General features: G+C 48.7%; 1 protein-coding gene across 1 annotated transcript; it reads right to left on the reverse strand.

The window, feature by feature from the left end:
- Nucleotides 1-8,288: 8,288 nt before the first annotated feature.
- On the reverse strand, nucleotides 8,289-14,644 carry PRRT1B (proline rich transmembrane protein 1B). The gene is made up of 4 exons (XM_020973580.2): nucleotides 14,280-14,644; nucleotides 10,136-10,683; nucleotides 9,123-9,260; nucleotides 8,289-8,871 (listed from the first exon to the last, which is right to left on the reverse strand). Exons 1-4 carry the CDS (start codon nucleotides 14,287-14,289, stop codon nucleotides 8,722-8,724), a joined length of 846 nt encoding a protein of 281 aa, XP_020829239.1. The 5' UTR covers nucleotides 14,290-14,644; the 3' UTR covers nucleotides 8,289-8,721.
- Between the last annotated feature and the right edge of the window lie 2,047 nt (nucleotides 14,645-16,691).

A 16,691-nucleotide genomic window follows, 5' to 3' on the forward strand; every position in this document is an offset into this window, starting at 1 on the left:
ACCGGCCCTGGATTCAGGAGGACCGGAGTTCAAATCCGGCCTCAGACACATAACACTTACTAGCTGTGTGACCCTGGGCAAGTCACTTAACCCCATTGCCTAGCCAAAAAAAAAACCCAAACAAAAAAAAGAAAGAAAGAAAGATGGGTCACAGCCAGGCCTCTCCAAGATAATGAGTCATCATAGTTTTGTTTTTTGGGGTTTTTTTTCCCGCAAAACAACCACACCTCCACCCAGTACTGACCTAACTCTCCTGTTTCATCACCTTCTAAGCCTGAAGCCCTTCTCAGGGCATCTAACCTACCCAATGGCACCCACTTTTCCCACATAGTCACCGGGGGGGGGGAAGAGGGGAAATTTCTTGATAAGTGCACATGATCAAAAAAATTTGGAAACCAGGTAATCAGTCCAGCTTCCTGGTTGTCCCCCCACCAACCCTCATCTGCATATCAGGTATATTAAGGCTGTATTCTGAGGGTGAGGATGAAGCAGGGGTGACCAGACAAGGCCACAGAGACCTCTTCCCTTCTCTGAACCCTTGAGCAAAGGCACTGGAGAGGAATGGGTAGAGAACTGAGTTCGGAGTCAGGAAAAAATGAATTCAAAGCCTCCCTCTAGGTGAGGGTCAGAAGGGAGAGCGGATGGGATTGGCAGCCCCGAAATGAGCATGGATCTGAACACAAAGCACCAGCCTCAGTCTTCTCTCATTGCTTCCAAGAGGCTGGAGTCCACTAAGGGAATGATCCCTGCTAAGATAAACAAGGCATGAGCCCCAACATCCCTGTGCTGTGGCTGGATTATTTCAAGGCTGAGGACATTTAAAAATTCCTCTGGAAATAACCATAATCTGTCAGCTATGCCCTTACCCCAGAACTGAGGAGATGGGGACCATTCTGTATGCGTGCCTCTCGATTACATGGAGGAGCTGGGGATGTCTAACCTGGAGAAAGCAGGCAGAACAAGGACCAGTAAGAGGGTTGTCATAGGGGGCAGCTAGGTTGCACAGTGGATAGAGCACCGACCCTGGAGTCAGGAGGACCTGAGTTCAGATCTGCCCTCAAACCAAACACTTGACACTTACTAGCTGTGTGACCCTAGGCAAGTCATTTAACCCCAATTGCCTTTTAAAAAAATGAAAAAAAAAAGAGGGTTGTCATAGAATCATAAGAGCCAGAGTTGAAAGGGTCCTTGGAGATCATCCTTAGAGATCATTTTATTGATGACGAGACTGAGACTAGCAAGAAGATGTAAATAACTGTCTTGCCCATGATCACTTCGCTTCTGAGTGTTAGGACTAGTCTCCAAACCCATGTCTCCTGACTCAGATGTTATCTGAGATCAAGACCCGAAGTAAAGTTGTAGGGAAGGAGAGGGGAGAGGAGGCAGAGTCTGTAAAGGACTCAGCTGTGAGAGAGCCCCAAAGGCCAATCCCACTCCTGAATAAAACCGGAGTTTTTGGAGTGACCTGTCCAAGCCAAAAAGTGGAGTGAGGAATCAGAATCCTACCGGTTCTAGGCACGTACCCATCTAGAAGGAAGAGAAAAGAAGAAAGAAAAGAAAAGGAAGGAAGGGAAAGAGAAAGAAAAGCATTTCTCAAGTACCATGTGCCAGGCACTGTGCTAAGCATTTTTACGCAGTGTGGGTACAGGAAATCTGGAAATAAAATTTTGTCTTTCCAAGCTCAAAGAGGCACCTGGTATAATGAAAAAGCACCCTGAATCCTGACCAAGATAACCTGTGTCCTGAGTCCATATTCATACTCTGCTACTTCTCTTTGTGGTCTTAGGAAAAAAACATTTCTCTTTTCTGAGCTTCAGTTCCTTCATCTACAAAATTGGGGGGTAGAGATGGGGCAGGCTGAACTAGGTGATCTCTAAGGTCCAAATTCAGTATTTCTCACCAACTCTCCTCCACCCAAATAATGATTTCCTCTTTTCTCCATTGTGTAAAATGGGCCACGTCCCAGGGAGGAGCTCGGCTTGATTCGTGATATCCATGAAGCTCCATGCACAGCCATCACCCCTTTCCTCTCCCCCAATAGATACTGTATGCTCCTGGTAACCCTTCTGACCAGAAACACTAAGGGGAGGACTTCACAGGGGGGATTCTCAAGCAGGTATGTGAGGATCAGTGCTCTTCTCCACTCTGTTTTCTGTTGGTCCTTAGAGGAAGGAGTGGGGCCTAAGGAGCACTCAACTCTAAGCCGTCCAAAGGTAAGAACAGTTGAGGTCTTGAGTGAAGGCCATGGCCCTCCCAACCAGCCTTCAGGGAGCCCTGGTAGGTCAAGTTCTTGGGGAAAGGAAGGAGGAAGGCTACTTCTCAAGCCTGCTGCCCCCAAACACCCAGGCTCTGCTGTTCTTGTGGTCACTAATACAGTCACACCTGCTTGTTTGCTGAGATGGGTGCAAGTTGACCTACGTTCATGTTGCAAGGGCTTCCACATGTAGCATGGAGGTGTAATGGTGTGATTCTAAGGGAAGCAGAGGAGACTTTGTTCACTGACTGGAGGGCAGGGAGCAGAACCCACCACTCTGCTCTCCCCTGAAAGAGAGGGTTACCAGGATAGAATAATATCTATCTGCTCCCTTAAATATTATTAGCCTGGGGATTAATTTCAGGTTCAATCTAACTTCTGATTGCTGCTCTCTGTTGGGGGGAAGCAGGACCCCAAATCTTATTCTTGCCCCTTCTGGGCTTCCATTCTGAGATGAAGAAAGGAATTGGGCAGGAAGGACTTTCCCCAGTGAGGAGGGTTGCCATTCCACTGACTGAAGCCTCTCAGGCTGCCCCCACCAACTTCTTTTAGGGGTGAGGACATCTAGGAAGGAGGACTAAGGGGCTGTATGCCCAGTTAGGCAGACGTACAAGGCCTGGCTGGCTGTGGACAGTCTGGCAAGTGAGGTGTATGTGGAGCTGGGTCAGAAAGAATTTGAAATCTGGGTGGAAAAGCCAGGATCCCTTGGTCCCTGGAGTGCCTGGGAAACAGGAAGTCACCAACTTCTGGAGACAGAAGGGGATTTTCGGATGAAGACACTCCTTGAAGAGATCTGGCCACACCTCTTCTGAGCAGCATCTTACATAGAGAGAAAGCCAGTGAGTTACTTAGATGAGCAGGTCCAATGAGAAAGGATTACTTGGGTAGCAGTCCCAAGGCCTGGAATTCATCCTTGCTCCAGTGGCTTCCTCTTGGCCTGGGAAAATTGACTCTCAGGACCTCTCCTTTCAGACCACTTCCAGGCAAATAAAACACCCACACGCCTTGACCTCATGTCAGCCATTTCTAGTTCCAGGGTGGGGGAGGGAGGGAGAGGAGAGTGACTGCACAGATTCATCCTCACTCACTGCCCCCCCCAACCAGATCCATTCTGCTTCACGTTAGACTGCCTTCTGAGCAAGGAAAAGTGAAAGGAAGTACAAAAGAGGAGATGTTTGTTCCACCAGGTTGCTATTGTAGACAGAGGTGAGGGGTGCTCTTTGCAAGGAGTCCATCCTCCTGAGTCCCAGACAGTCAATTGTCTTGGAGGCAGCCCCAGTCACTGGGAACTAAATACTCTATAATCATTTATTAAGTGCTCAACCATATGTCAGATGCTGTGCTGGGCGATGGAGAGCCTTCCCCTTAAGGAGCTTGTAGTCTAACAAGGAAACACTGTGTACACACATATAAGAAATTTGGTCCACACACCGACCCTGGGAGGTAAGTGCTATTTACCCCCATTTTACAGGAAGCAGAAGATGGAGTGTCATGTTTGGTTAGGAGCTGTGTGTCCTCTTAGCAAGGGGCCAGTTGCCATGCCCACAGTCTACATTGTGAGATGCTCTCATAAATAGCTCTAAACAAAGACTTATGCCCTGTAATCTAATCAAATTACTTGGCAACCTCATAAGGAACACTTCTTATATTCACCCCAAGCTCAAAATCTGTCTCCTTCCACCCATTGCTTCTAGTTCAGACCTCTGAGGTCAAGAAGAACAAGATTAAAGCTTCCATTTGACCTTCGAATACTTGAATTCAACCATCTTCTCCCACCTAAATCTCTTCTCCAAGTTAAACATAGGCCAGTTCTCCCACCTTCCCAGTTGCCCTCCCCTGAATGTACTTCAGTTGTTAATGTCCTCCCTAACATGGCACCCAGGACCGAACTGGACCCAACACTCTAGCTGTGGTCTGACCAGAACAGTGTATATGGCACAACTGTCATCTCTCTGATTTTAAACACTGTTGTTCTCCTAAGATGCTGACGGCTCCTTCCTCCCTGGGTGATTGTCATTAAGTCGTGTGACCTCCCTAAATCTTGGCTGCCTCATCGTATAGATGAGGAGGCTGGGCTAGTCAATTACTAGTATTCCTTGCAGTAGGAGAATGAGTGAAACTGATGTGTCCCTCTCCCACTGGACTGGGGAGACAGAGTATTTAATCAGTAATCAACAAGCCTGCCCAAGGGACACATGGGAGGTGACAGCCATTTTCTGGGTAATGCTACCTTTTTAATTTAACCTTTGATAGCTTACTTTGCATTTTAAGTCAATACGCTTTGCCTTTCCTATCATGTGCAGGCGGCTGGATGGTGCAGTGGGTAGAATACTGAGCTTAGAGTTAGGAAGGCGAGCTTCCTCACACACTAGCTAAATTGTGATTCTAGAAAAGGCACTTAAGCTTTCTTAGTCTCGGTTTCCTCATCTTTAAAATGGGGATAATAATTACACCTACTACACAGAGTCGGTGTGAGAACTAAATGAGATAACATGTAAAGTACTTTGCAAACCTTAAAGTGATATGTAAATTCTGACTTATATTACCACATCACATGCTTATTTCTGGCGAATTGTGAGGAGATTCAGGAGGGGCTCAGTAACAATAGTTTTGAATTGATGAGGAACTCAAATACTGGGGAATGTTACAGCTGAGATGTGCAACATTTACATACACAAACATACATTCATATACCTCCCAATCAGAAACTATATACTGCACTCATCACCTTTACTGGGCACCCACAGTGGAGCAAACCCCTTAATTTCCTACCATAAAACCTGAGTCCTTTACAGCAAAAAATCTGTAGCTTCCCTCAGGATATAGAATAGGGTTAGAAAAATTGGAGGAAGTAAAGTTGCGGGGATGAATGAGCACAGATTTATTTCCTTTGATCACAGTGACCCGCAAGGTCAGAGCCTTTTCCTAGCCCTGCCTCTCCCACTGGAAAATCAAAGACTCTCTTCCTCAAAACTGGGAAACTGCATGGGATGGAATGTCATCCCTAGAACTAGTAGGAGCTCCCTTGTCCTTGGCCCAGAGCCCTCAAAATCAGCCTTTCTTCCTATTGTCTCTGGCCTAGAGCTAGGAGATTCACAGAGGAAAAGATCACAGAAGGGGGGGGGGGATGGAAAACAATTTTTCCAAATGTGTATCTTATCTTCCCCCAACTAGACTGTAAGTTCCTTGAGGGCAAGGACTGTGCTCCTGGAGCAGTTTGTCTAGATCTGTCCTTTACCCCATGACAATCCAACGGGAAAGAGAGACATGGGATTCAAGAGAGATGTGGCTTGGAATCTGGCCTCTAACACACAAGTGTTACAGCCACGTGGGAATCACTTAATTTCTCTGAGCCTCACAGGGTTATTTTAAGCATCAAATGAGATCATATATGTAACAGCCATCCCAGATTGGCTTGAGCTGTGAAGCTGCCTGCCATGTACACAGAGGGAGATGTGATTTAAGATGAACAGATTGAGTAGTAGAGAAAAACTATCCCTACCTGGGTTATCATTATATTATATTAAATACATATCATTATGTGTTATGTTATATTATATTATATTAATTATATTATATATTATATTAGGAGGTATATCAAGGTGGCTGGAGATTCCCTAAAGAAGTTGTTGGGGTCAACCACACATAAGCAGCTCAGAATATTTGACCTCAAGGAATCCACCAACCTCAGCCTCCCCAGCATGAGGGATCAGGTGTGAGCCACTACACCCAGCACAACACTCTCATTTTCAGATGAGGAAACTGAGGTTAGAAAGGATAAGTGACTTGGCCAGGATAGTTTCCTCATCTGGGGGGTTTCCTTATATAAATGAAATCACCTGTCTGGTTCCCATCCTTTGTAGACTTGGAAACTGCCCAAAAGAGGGAACTATGTCATATTTCATCTTTGTGTCCCCATGTGCTAATAATAATGACCACCACCGATCAGGTCTCCTGAGTACAAGGTCAGCCTTTCTATCCTCACATTGAATGTCTAAGTTCCTGTTGATTTGCACTAAATTATACTGTTTTTTTCACCTGCAAGGGCCTGCCACATCCTTTCGAATAGATATTCTAAAATTTATTGATGTGTCTAATGAAGTTAATTAAGTTGGAAAGAAAAATTAATGTTGATGAGGCCAGAGACCTAATCCTAAATTTTCTGCAGATCTGGCTCTCAGACACCACCAGGCTTTGAAAGCATGAGTGTCATGTGTCCCTAACACCACCAGGTGGCAACAGAGGCTCGCACATTCTCAAGAGTCTTGTCCCACCTCTCCACCTGGTGGCAGAATGTGTATATGACATTTAGATTACACAGTTGGTTCTAGATAATCTATCCAGAGTCATGGCGGTCACATAGGATCACTGACACATCTAGACCAAGGGTTCTTTACCTTGTTTGCAAAGAACATGGGACCTCTGGGAGTCTGGTGAAGCCTACGGTACCCCTTCTCAGAATAGTGTTTTTAAATGCATAAGATAAAATACAAAGGAAATCTGTCATATTGAATGTTATCAAAATAAGTGTTTTTTTAAAACACACCCCCCACAATTAAGAACCAGTCCTTTAGATTGTAAGCTCCCTGAGGGCTGGCAGCTGGATGGACAGAATGCTGGAGTTGGAGCCAGGAAGACCTAAATTCAAATCCTGCCTCAGACATTTCCTGGCTATATGACCCTGGGCAAACCACTTCACCTCTGTCTGCCTCAGTTTCCTCATCTGTAAAATGGGGATAATAATAGACCCTACCTCACAGGGTTGTTGAGAAGATCAAATGAAATAATTATAGAGTGCTTTACAAACTTTAAAATGCTATATAACCATTAGTTGTTATTATTACCTTCTCCCCTATATAGCAACAACAACAACAACAATAATAATATCTAGCACAGGGGTGGGGAACCTGCTGCACTTGAGGACCTAGAGGACCACACGTGGCCTCGAGGCCGCAGATCCCACCCCTGCCTAGCACTTACGTAGCATTTTAGAGTTTGTCAGGCAATTTACAAGTATTAGTTGATCCTCACAGGAATCCTATGAGGTAGGTGCTCTTGTGATCTACATTTTACAGCTGAGGAAACTGAGGCAGACAGAGGTTAAGTGACTTAAACAACAGGGATCCAGGAGTGATTGCTGGATCCAGGAGGGCAGTACATTTGGACAAATACTGCTTCTCTCAGTGGTGTTAACCTCAAATAAAAACAGGGGCTGTTAGTCTATACACAAGGATGCCTGCAGGCCACATGTTGACTTAGTTTTAAAATGTAATATTGTCTGTGATTTATTGTGTTTTTATTTATCTTGTTAAATATTTCCCAGTTACATTTTAATCTGGTTTGAACCACACTCAGGAGTGTTACAGGCAGCATGCAGCCCAGAAGCCTCATGTTTGACAGAGTCCAAGCTGTGTATCATCCACACACACAGTGTTTTGCTCAGGATTTTTGTTTATTGACCAAACATACTCACCTGGTTTCAGGAAGTTAAGGTTTAAGAGAGTCACTGTAAACCCATGGCTCTGGGGTGGGGTGGAGGATGCAGGTGGCAAGAGAGCCGCTCAGAAGGCCAAAGGAGAGAGAGGAGTAAGAAGCTCAAGCCCTGGGACACAGGTAATCTCATCTCTCCAATGTAGTGGGGGAAATAACAAATACTGCTTGGCTCTGCCTTAGGCTGTCCTTGGAGATGGGAATGGAGGAATGGGGAGGAATTATCTTTTCCTGACAGCTTCCTGGACCTTAGAGCGTCCTTGGAGAATGGTTAGTCCTCTGGTTGCCTAGTAGATGCTGGGTTCACTAATAAGAGCCCTAAAGTGCGGCAGGGCCAACCCAGAGAGACATCATAGGATGTAAATCCAGAAGAGACCTTGGAGGGGTCATCTACTCCAATTCCTTATTTTACAGAGAAGGAAACTGAGGCCCAGAGAAGGGAAGCAAGCTGCCCAAAGGCCCTCTCCATCCTGCTCTTCTTCTTCTTTTCTCTCTCTCTCTCTCTCCTCTCTCTTCTCTCTCTCTCTCTCTCTCTCTCTCTCTCTCTCTCTCTCTCTCTCTCTCTCTCTCTCTCTCTCTCTCCCTCTCTCTCTTTTTCTCATCTTCAGAGCTGGGAAGGCCAATAGAAAAGCAGAGATTGGCCCTGGATGGGGAGTTTCATCACAGCTCATGGAGGACCCGGGCTAATGCCCCCAGCATCTCAGGTGGCATCCTGGGCCAGAGGATAGTGCCAAATGGTGCCACAATGAGTTCCAGTAGAAGGGCTGACATCCCAAAAGCAGAGTCACAGGGGCAGCAGGTTTACAGCAGAAGAGCAGCACTGTAGACCCTGCTCTGTCCCTGAAGGGCAGGCAGGAGAGGAGGGAAGAGTCCACAGAATGAGAGCAGCTTGGATACCCTGGGAGCTTTCCCCTTCTATGTCCTGGGCAGCAGCAGCAGCTGGGGGCATCGGGAGGAGAAGTCCCAGGAAAGGTCCCTCAGGGAATGTAGAGGGCCACTATGACGTAGATGACCCAGCTGGTGGACACGAAGACCCCAAAGAGCAGACTGAAGAGCACCAGGGAGCGAGCTTTCTTGGAGGCCTGTTCTGCTTGAGCCAGGTCTCCACGGCTCAGAGCTGCGCGGCTCTGGGGCACCGAGAGAGAAAGAAGGCCAGAGGTGAATAGGGCCATTGTTTCAAGAATCCCAAGCTTTGTTCCCTCCCTCCCCTCACCCACCCCAGGGCTGGGGAGCCACAGGGTTGCAGGTTAGCTCCTTTCAGGACTAGAAAGTTTAAAAGGGCAGGAGAAGGAAGCACACTCCTGGCACCATCTGGGTCCCCACGACCCTCCCTCGGAAGCCCCAGCCTGGCATCACCCTGGCTGCGGGCCCAGCCTACCTCATGAGAGTAGACAATGGCGATGACTCCAGTGATCAAGCAGCAGAAGAGGGTTACCAATACAGACTCTACCATGTAATCCTTAGGCAGGGGCCTCCGGTCCATGGCAGCCGACATGTTGTTCATGGGGCTGTTATACTGCAAGGGAGAATAGAGGCTGAGGAGGGGCTTGAAGAGAGTGAAAGAGGCCCTAAGGAAGGGAGAGATGAGGACCAAGTTACAGAATCGTTCCTCTGTCCAGCTCTGAGGGACCTCCAAAGATAACCTCATCCCCAGCCTCAGTGCAGGTCAAGTATTATGATCCCCATTTTGGGATGGGGCAAATTGAGGCCAAGAAGTTAAATGACTTGCCCAAGGTCACAGAGGTAGTAAGTAGGCAGAGGACCAAACTCCAGGCCTCCTGAGGCTCCAACACCCCCAACCCCCATCCAGCCAGCATGTTAATCCCATCCAACATGGTAACGGGAAAAGAATAATGAATTTTTAGATTAAATGAGATAATATGTGCTTTTAAAAAGTGCATAGCACAGTGACTGGAACACAGTAGGCACTACATAAATGCTTACTTTCTTCCCCTCCCTTCCCTCAGAGACAGGAGAGTGGGATGGAGTCCCTGACCCTGACACTTAACTATTTGTGACCTTAGATAAGTCACTTCTCTATGCCTCATTTTCCTCATCTGTAAAGTGAGGGGATAGGACTCCCCTTCTAAGGCAGGACCCACTGAGCCCAATGACAGGAGGCCAGGCCATAGTGGAATGTGTCCAAAGGCTCAGTCCCTTGGGTTGTCTGCCCACTCAGAGACTAAGCCCCCCTAACCACCTCCCCAAGTGGGGAGCTGTGGGAAGAGGTGCCAGGGGAGCTGTGGGAAGAGGTGCCACTCTCAAACTAATCCCTCTACTTAGAGGACTAATCTACTTTAAACTGGTCATCTCAGCTGCCTCCCCATCTGGGGCACTGTGTGGGCTAAGAAGGAGAGATGAGGATAGAGATGATACCACCATGCCACATACAATGGTATAGGGGAAAGCTCCAGAAGACAGGTTTGGTGATGGGTACAGCGATGTGGGTGAAGACGCTGGTGGGTAGAGGGGCGTTGGAGAGGGTCCTGATGGATACAAAGGTGTGGCTGACGGTGCTGGCGGGTAGAGAGGCTGTGGTGAAGGCCCTGGCTGATACAGAATAGGCATTTGCCCAGAGAAGCCAGACGGGAATGGAGGGTAGAGCATATGGACAGCCTTGGGATCCGGCGGGGTGTAGGGTGGGGGCTCTCCCACAAAGCCAATGCCTGCTGCACGCTTGGGCATCTGCCCATTCTCTTCAGCAGGCTTGGGCTGCGGAGGACTCAGGTAGGATGAGGCTGTGCCATCATTCCAGGATGCCAGGGTGGGCAATGGCGGCAGTTCTGCTGCCGTCTCTCTGCTCTCCCCATTAGCCCTGGGGGCACTGCCCTCCTCCGCTGGTTCTGCTGCAGCATCCACGGTGTCCCCCGTGTCTGAGAGCTCATGGCTGGGGCGTGTTTCCAAGGCGGGAACGGTGCTGCTGCCTCTGGCTTCTGGACCTTTAAGAGAGTGACGGTCACATGAGGCCCACATCAGCTATCTGAGTGGCTTGTAAACTCCCCTGCCCCAACTCTGTGGAGCAAAACTCAGACAGAAAGGGCCAGGGACTTGGAGAAGCTGTCTTTGCACTCTGTCTCCTTTCCTTCATGTCTACTGCTTGGATACCTACTCCCAACTCACAGAATCAGGGAACGGATGCCAGAGCTGGAAGGGAACCTAGAACCTAGAATGTCAGTAGCTCCCAGCCTTTCTTCAGTCTATAGATGAGGAAACTGAGCCTGAGAGAGTGAAATAACCCAACCGAGGTCACATAGCAGTAAGGCACAGAGCTGGGATCTGAACACAGATCTGGCAGCAAACCCTGCACTCTCACCATGACAATATGCCTATTCATTAGTGGCCAAGTTGCCAAAGTGACCTTCCTAGAGCAGAGGGCCGCCCGTTTATTTGTTTATTCTGCACGTAGCTTGTTTCTATGTAGGTTGACTTGTCTCCATTATGTTTTCCTGTGTTATTGCAATTATATTTTTATGTTATATATTTCTTTGTATCTCTGTCAGAGTGCCTGGCACACAGTAGGTAGGGGTTTTAAAAAATACTTGTTGCCTGACTGGCTGACGGTTCTTCCCTTTGCTTCCCTTCCCCTCCCCCCCGCCCCCCAATCCATTCTATATATGCTAGTAGCTCTCTATTTTCTCCAAGATCAAATAGAAAATCATCTGTTTGGCATTCAAGGCCCCTTATAACCTACTCCCTGCCCCTACCTTTGCAGTCCTCTTACACTGTGCACCCCACGGGAACTGCGATCAGGTAACTCAGGCCTCCTGGCTGTTCTGCCATCTCCTGACTCCCGGCCTCTCCCTGGCCATCCCCCAGGCCTGGAATGCTCTTCCTCCTCCTCTCTCCTCCTGGCTTCCCTGGCTTCCGACAAGTCCCAGCTAAAAGCCCACCCTCTATAGGAAACATTTCCAATCTCCCTTAATGCTAATTAATCCCCCCGGATTTATTATTTCCAGTTTATCTGGTACACAGCTTATTTGTATAATACCTGTCTCCATGTTGTCCCCCTCACTCCCCAACCCGGCCTTAAGCTGTGAGTTTCTAAAGAAGAGGGATAATCTTTTACCTTCCTTAGTGTCCCTTGTGCCTAGCCCAGTGCCTGGCACCGACAAGCGGAGACTAATCAGGCCTCACAATGTGGCATATAATATGGCAAATGCCTAATAAATAAATTAATTAATTAATAGAATTTAAAACAAATTAATAAAATAATAAGCTAAATAAATAAATAAATAGATAGATAGATAGATGGATAGATAAATAAATAAATAAATAAGTGAGTAAATAAATAAATAAATAAATAAGCATTAGTAAATGCTTACAGATTGGCCAATAAAGGTTTGTTGATTCACTGACCTCAGCAGGGCGCTTCCTTTGATGCCCTCTGGTTCCCGTGGTACCAGGCCCAGCGGCCCAGCCTGGAGGGGCTGCACTCCAGACCATCCCATCCCATCACCATGGGGCTTGGCAAATCTGGGCCAGGTGTCTCCCCCTCCCATGTTAGCTGGCCTCACCCTACCCCAAACCCCAGTCGTCATAACATAAACCATAGCTTCTCCCCCTGGCCTCACCTAGGCAAATACCAGGCCTGATCAGGTGCAGATAAGGTTAGGGAAAGTAAATAAATGTCCAAGCACAGGCTGATAGGGGATATCTTTGGAAGGCTTTTGGGGTCTCAGGTTTCTCCCAAGAGAGCCCCAGACTCACCTGATCTTACATCAGGGGCCAACAAGGCTCCCAGGCTCAGGCTGGAGCCGGCCCTCTAAGAAAACATCGGTGTCCAATGGAGACATGCAGACCATGATTTGGACCCCGCTCTAAGAGGGGAGCCTGAGGTATCGGAGGCTGCTGGCAGGGGACCCCAAGGGGAGGCAACTAAAGGCCTTTGGGAGGGGCACACGGGAAGGTGAAAAGCATCTGGGCTTCTTCCCTCCACACCCCCAGCCCCTGGCTGGCTCCCATCTCCTCCAGATCAAGGCCGCTGACAAGGCTGGGTTTCTCTCTCCAGCAAAGTGAGCCTTGTTCCATAGAGACCTCGGGGCCCCCTCTGGAGCAGGGACAGATAGTGGGGGGTGGGCAGGAAAGGGCCACTAGGCTCTATGTAATTCCTCTCTCTCTCCGTCGCTCCTTCTCCACCCCCTCCCTCATTCCTAGTCTCTTCCTCCTCCTGTACTCTCTTTCTGGCCCTCTCATTTCTCTGCCTGTTCCTCTCTCAGTCTTTGCCTTTCATATTTCTTCCATTCTGAAGCATTTATTAAGTACCTACTATGTGCAGTGTACTCTGTGAGGTTCTAAGACGATAGGAAGATGAACAAAGACCCTGGCTACTTTTGCCTAGACATGGTCTGAGCACAGTGACTAGAAGGGGAAGGGGAGGGAATAGCCTCCAGCTGTGGCCACTTGCTGGCCTCTACTCTGCCCTCTGACCCATGCATGCCTTCACCTTTCCCAGAAGGGCACCTCACCTTCCTGGTCTTTGTTCACCCCTCCTCCCCATCTCTGACCCCGGTAAGAGAAAAAGGGCTCTTACCACTAATTTAGTCCTGGGGGGAAGGGTAAGAATAGGATTAGGGTTGGACGGTCCATTACCACAGAACTCAGCCCATCTCCCCCACACACACACTCCCACCCACATAATTAGCTGACCCCACGACTCCCTGGGGAGACAGCTGAGTGCTCACCTCTGCTCTGCTCTCGGCCATTAACCCCTGGCACTGGTTGATCTCACACTGAAACCCCATGTCCTCTCCTGCCTTACAGGCTGTGCAAAGCTTGCTAGGCTGGGGTGAGAAAGACTTGGGTTCAAATCTTGTCTCAGACACCTTGTAGCCCGGTAATTCTCAGGACCTCCCTTTGAAGTCAGCTTGAAGTCTATGATTGCATGGCATTTCTTGGACATCCCAAGATGCACTTCTCTCCTTTCCCCCTCTATCCCATGGCCCCGGTAAACACTCTTCCTTCTCTGTGCAGCTAGGTAATTATTTGTTGGTTGTTGATGGATTGACTGTTGGCAAACAATCAGCCGCACCTGGGATCCTCGGAAACGGGTTTGGGCCGAAGGTGGCTCCTCTGCTCACCTTGGAAGTGGTCAGATAAAGACCTGCCACAAGGCCCTCTGGAACCACGGGCTGCTTCCCTTCTCCTCCTCTACTCCTTCTGCCTCCTCCACTCCTCCTCCTCTTCTGCTGTCCCTCCTCCTTCTCCTTCTTCTGCTCTTCTTCCTCTTCCTCCTCCACTCCCTCCTCCTTTTTCTCCTCTTTCTTCTCTACTCCTTCCTTCTCCTCCTCCTCCCTCTGTTCCTCCTCCTCCTCCTCCTCCTCTCCTTCTTCCTGACAGTGCTCTGTTTCTCTGAGCTTCCTAGAAGCCCAGCAAGTGCTGCCCATTTCTGTGGGCTGTAGATAGGGGACAAAGAGGACCCAGGAAGGAGCAGGGGGTGAGCATGGCACCTGGGTGAGAGGCACTGTCTACTCCGCAGACTCCCTCCCCAGACACCCCGGGGAGCCTCTTCTCTCTCTGGGGGCAAGAGCTCTCCTACCTGGCTCCATGGAGAATAGTCCTCTTGGGCTGGGCAGGGGATTGGGCTGCCCAGACCACAGGTGCTCCTTCTCTTCTCTCACTACCCAGTGCCCAGAGCCTGCCGCCTGCTCCTGCTCAGTCCTCTGAGCAGTGACTGTCCTGCCCTGGGGCTCCTCTTTCCTTGCTGGGTTCCAGTTTCCTGTAGCCTGACTTAGCTCCGTTAATAATTGACAGGCTTGTTTGCAGCCGGCTGTGTCAACAAGGAGCCCTCATTCCGGGGCCCCTCTGTACCAGTTTTTTTCCGTGCCCAAGGACCCCATTCTGCCGCATGGCAGTGCCTGGCAAAACTGATGGGCCCTGCCCGATGGGAACTGGCCAGAGACTGACACCTCCCTCCTCTGGGGCCCAGGGCAGGGGAAGCAATGCCTCTAATCTTTGATCCGCAAACAGCCCGAGCAGCCAAGTCATGCTCAAAAGACACTCTGGAGGGTCCCAAGGTGACAGATTATCACAGTGCCACTTACCGGCTGGTGGAGCCCAAGGAAGGGCAAGTCCCTTCTGAGTTCTCAATCACCCCTTTGCTCAGGCCTCCTGGGAAGCTGGGGAAGAACTCAGACCAGCAGCTCCTTTGGGGGTCACAAAAGAGGACAATTAGGCTTGCCACTCAAATGCTAGATATACAGGTGGTACTCAGTAATGCTGGACATCTTGTTGGAGTTCAATCAATGTTAGGCATATATTCGGTGCTTCCTAAATACTTACTGAAATAAACTGATTTTTAAAAATAAAACTGCCTAGTATGCAGTGGTACATCAAAGGAATGGGGAGGACAGAGAGAAAGCTGGAGGGAAGCAGGGAGAGAGGAGGAGGAAAGTCCTGGGGGAGAGGCTAGGGGGTCCTTCTCTTGACCTCAAACAAGTTACAACCTCTCTGAGCCTCAGTTTTCTCATCTATAAAATGGGGGTAATAATAATCATTCTTATAGGGCTGTGGTAAGGAAAGTGGTTTGTTTGGTTTTTTTGGGGTTTTTTTTTGCTTTTAGGCAATTGGGGTTAAGTGACTTGCCCAGGGTCACACAGCTAGTACATGTCAAGTGTTTGGTCTGAGGCCGGATTTGAACTCAGGTCCTCCTGACTTCAGGGCTGCTGCTCTATCCACTGCGCCACCTAGCTACCCCTAAGGAAAGTGTTTTTTAAAGTAATATAGAAACATGAATGGAAATTTAGGTATAATTCTCTGAAATCAAGGCCCTTTCCAAGCAAGCCTGGAGCCTGTAAAGCTTGGCTTCAGAGAAGCCTTTGACCTTGGGAATTCCCTTCCTTCTCTACCCAGGGGTGGGGAACTGGATTCAGTCAGAGGGCCACACTTGAGGACCTAGAGGGCCACATGTGGCCTCAAGGCCAAAGGTTCCCCATCCCTGCTTTACACCCATCCCAGCTCTTTTGGGAGTACTGCCAGATTAGTGAGTTTCATGGGCTCAGAGGCCATCTGGTCCAGTCCACTCCATTTCACGGGTGAGGGAATGGAGCCAAGGGAGGTTACCCAAAGTCACCCAGGTAGTTAACCTCAAAGGTGAGATTTGAACCTGAGGCCTTTGACTCTGGACAAGGCTAGATGCATCTTGTGGAAGGCCTCAAAAGCTAGGCTAGGAATTTCACAATTACTTCTGTGATGCTTCTACAGATGCTCATTCCATTCCTTTGGGGTGAGAGTTCTTTTCATCCCAATCGACATGTCTGTATTTGGCTGGCTGGTCCCTTTTCAGTCTTGACCACCTGGGCTTGTGCTAATTTACCACATGGTTTGTGTGGGAAGGTCATTTGAAGAGATTTCTGCCGATTCTGTGCTGCATCTCAACAGCAGTCAGAGCTCTCCTGTTTGCCTTCTGGCATGGGGCAAGGGGGCCTGTACTGTGGGGGCAAAGGCTCTGGAACAGACCTTAGGAGGACCAGCAGAATTCTCCTGACTATGTTACTCAGAGGGGCAGCTAGGTGCTGCAGTGGATAGAGTGCTGAAGTCAGGAAGACTCCTTTTCCTGAGTTCAAATCTGGCCTCAGACACTTACTAGCTATGTGACCCTGAGCACTTAACCCTGTTTGCCTCAGTTTCTTCATCTTAAAATGAGCTGGAGAAGGAAGTGGCAAATCTCTTCAGTATCTTTGTCAAGAAAACCCAAAAGGGGTCACGAAGAGTCAGACACAACTAAAAACAACTGATCAACAACAAATATGATCTTCATGAGTCCCAAAGCAGGAGAGGGTGGGGATGGTAGAAAAGACAGTGAGGTGCAATAGAAAGAGCACTGGTTTAGTAGTCAGAGGCTTTGAATTCAAATCTTGCACTTGACAACTACTACCTACATGACCATGGACAAGTGACTAGGCCTGTTTCTTTATCTGTACAATGATGGGGTTGCACTAGATGGCCTCTG

This window comes from Phascolarctos cinereus, unplaced genomic scaffold (genome assembly GCF_003287225.1).
Source record: "Phascolarctos cinereus isolate Bilbo 61053 unplaced genomic scaffold, phaCin_HiC Scaffold_2;HRSCAF=192, whole genome shotgun sequence".
In the NCBI taxonomy this organism is placed as follows: Eukaryota; Metazoa; Chordata; class Mammalia; order Diprotodontia; family Phascolarctidae; genus Phascolarctos; species Phascolarctos cinereus.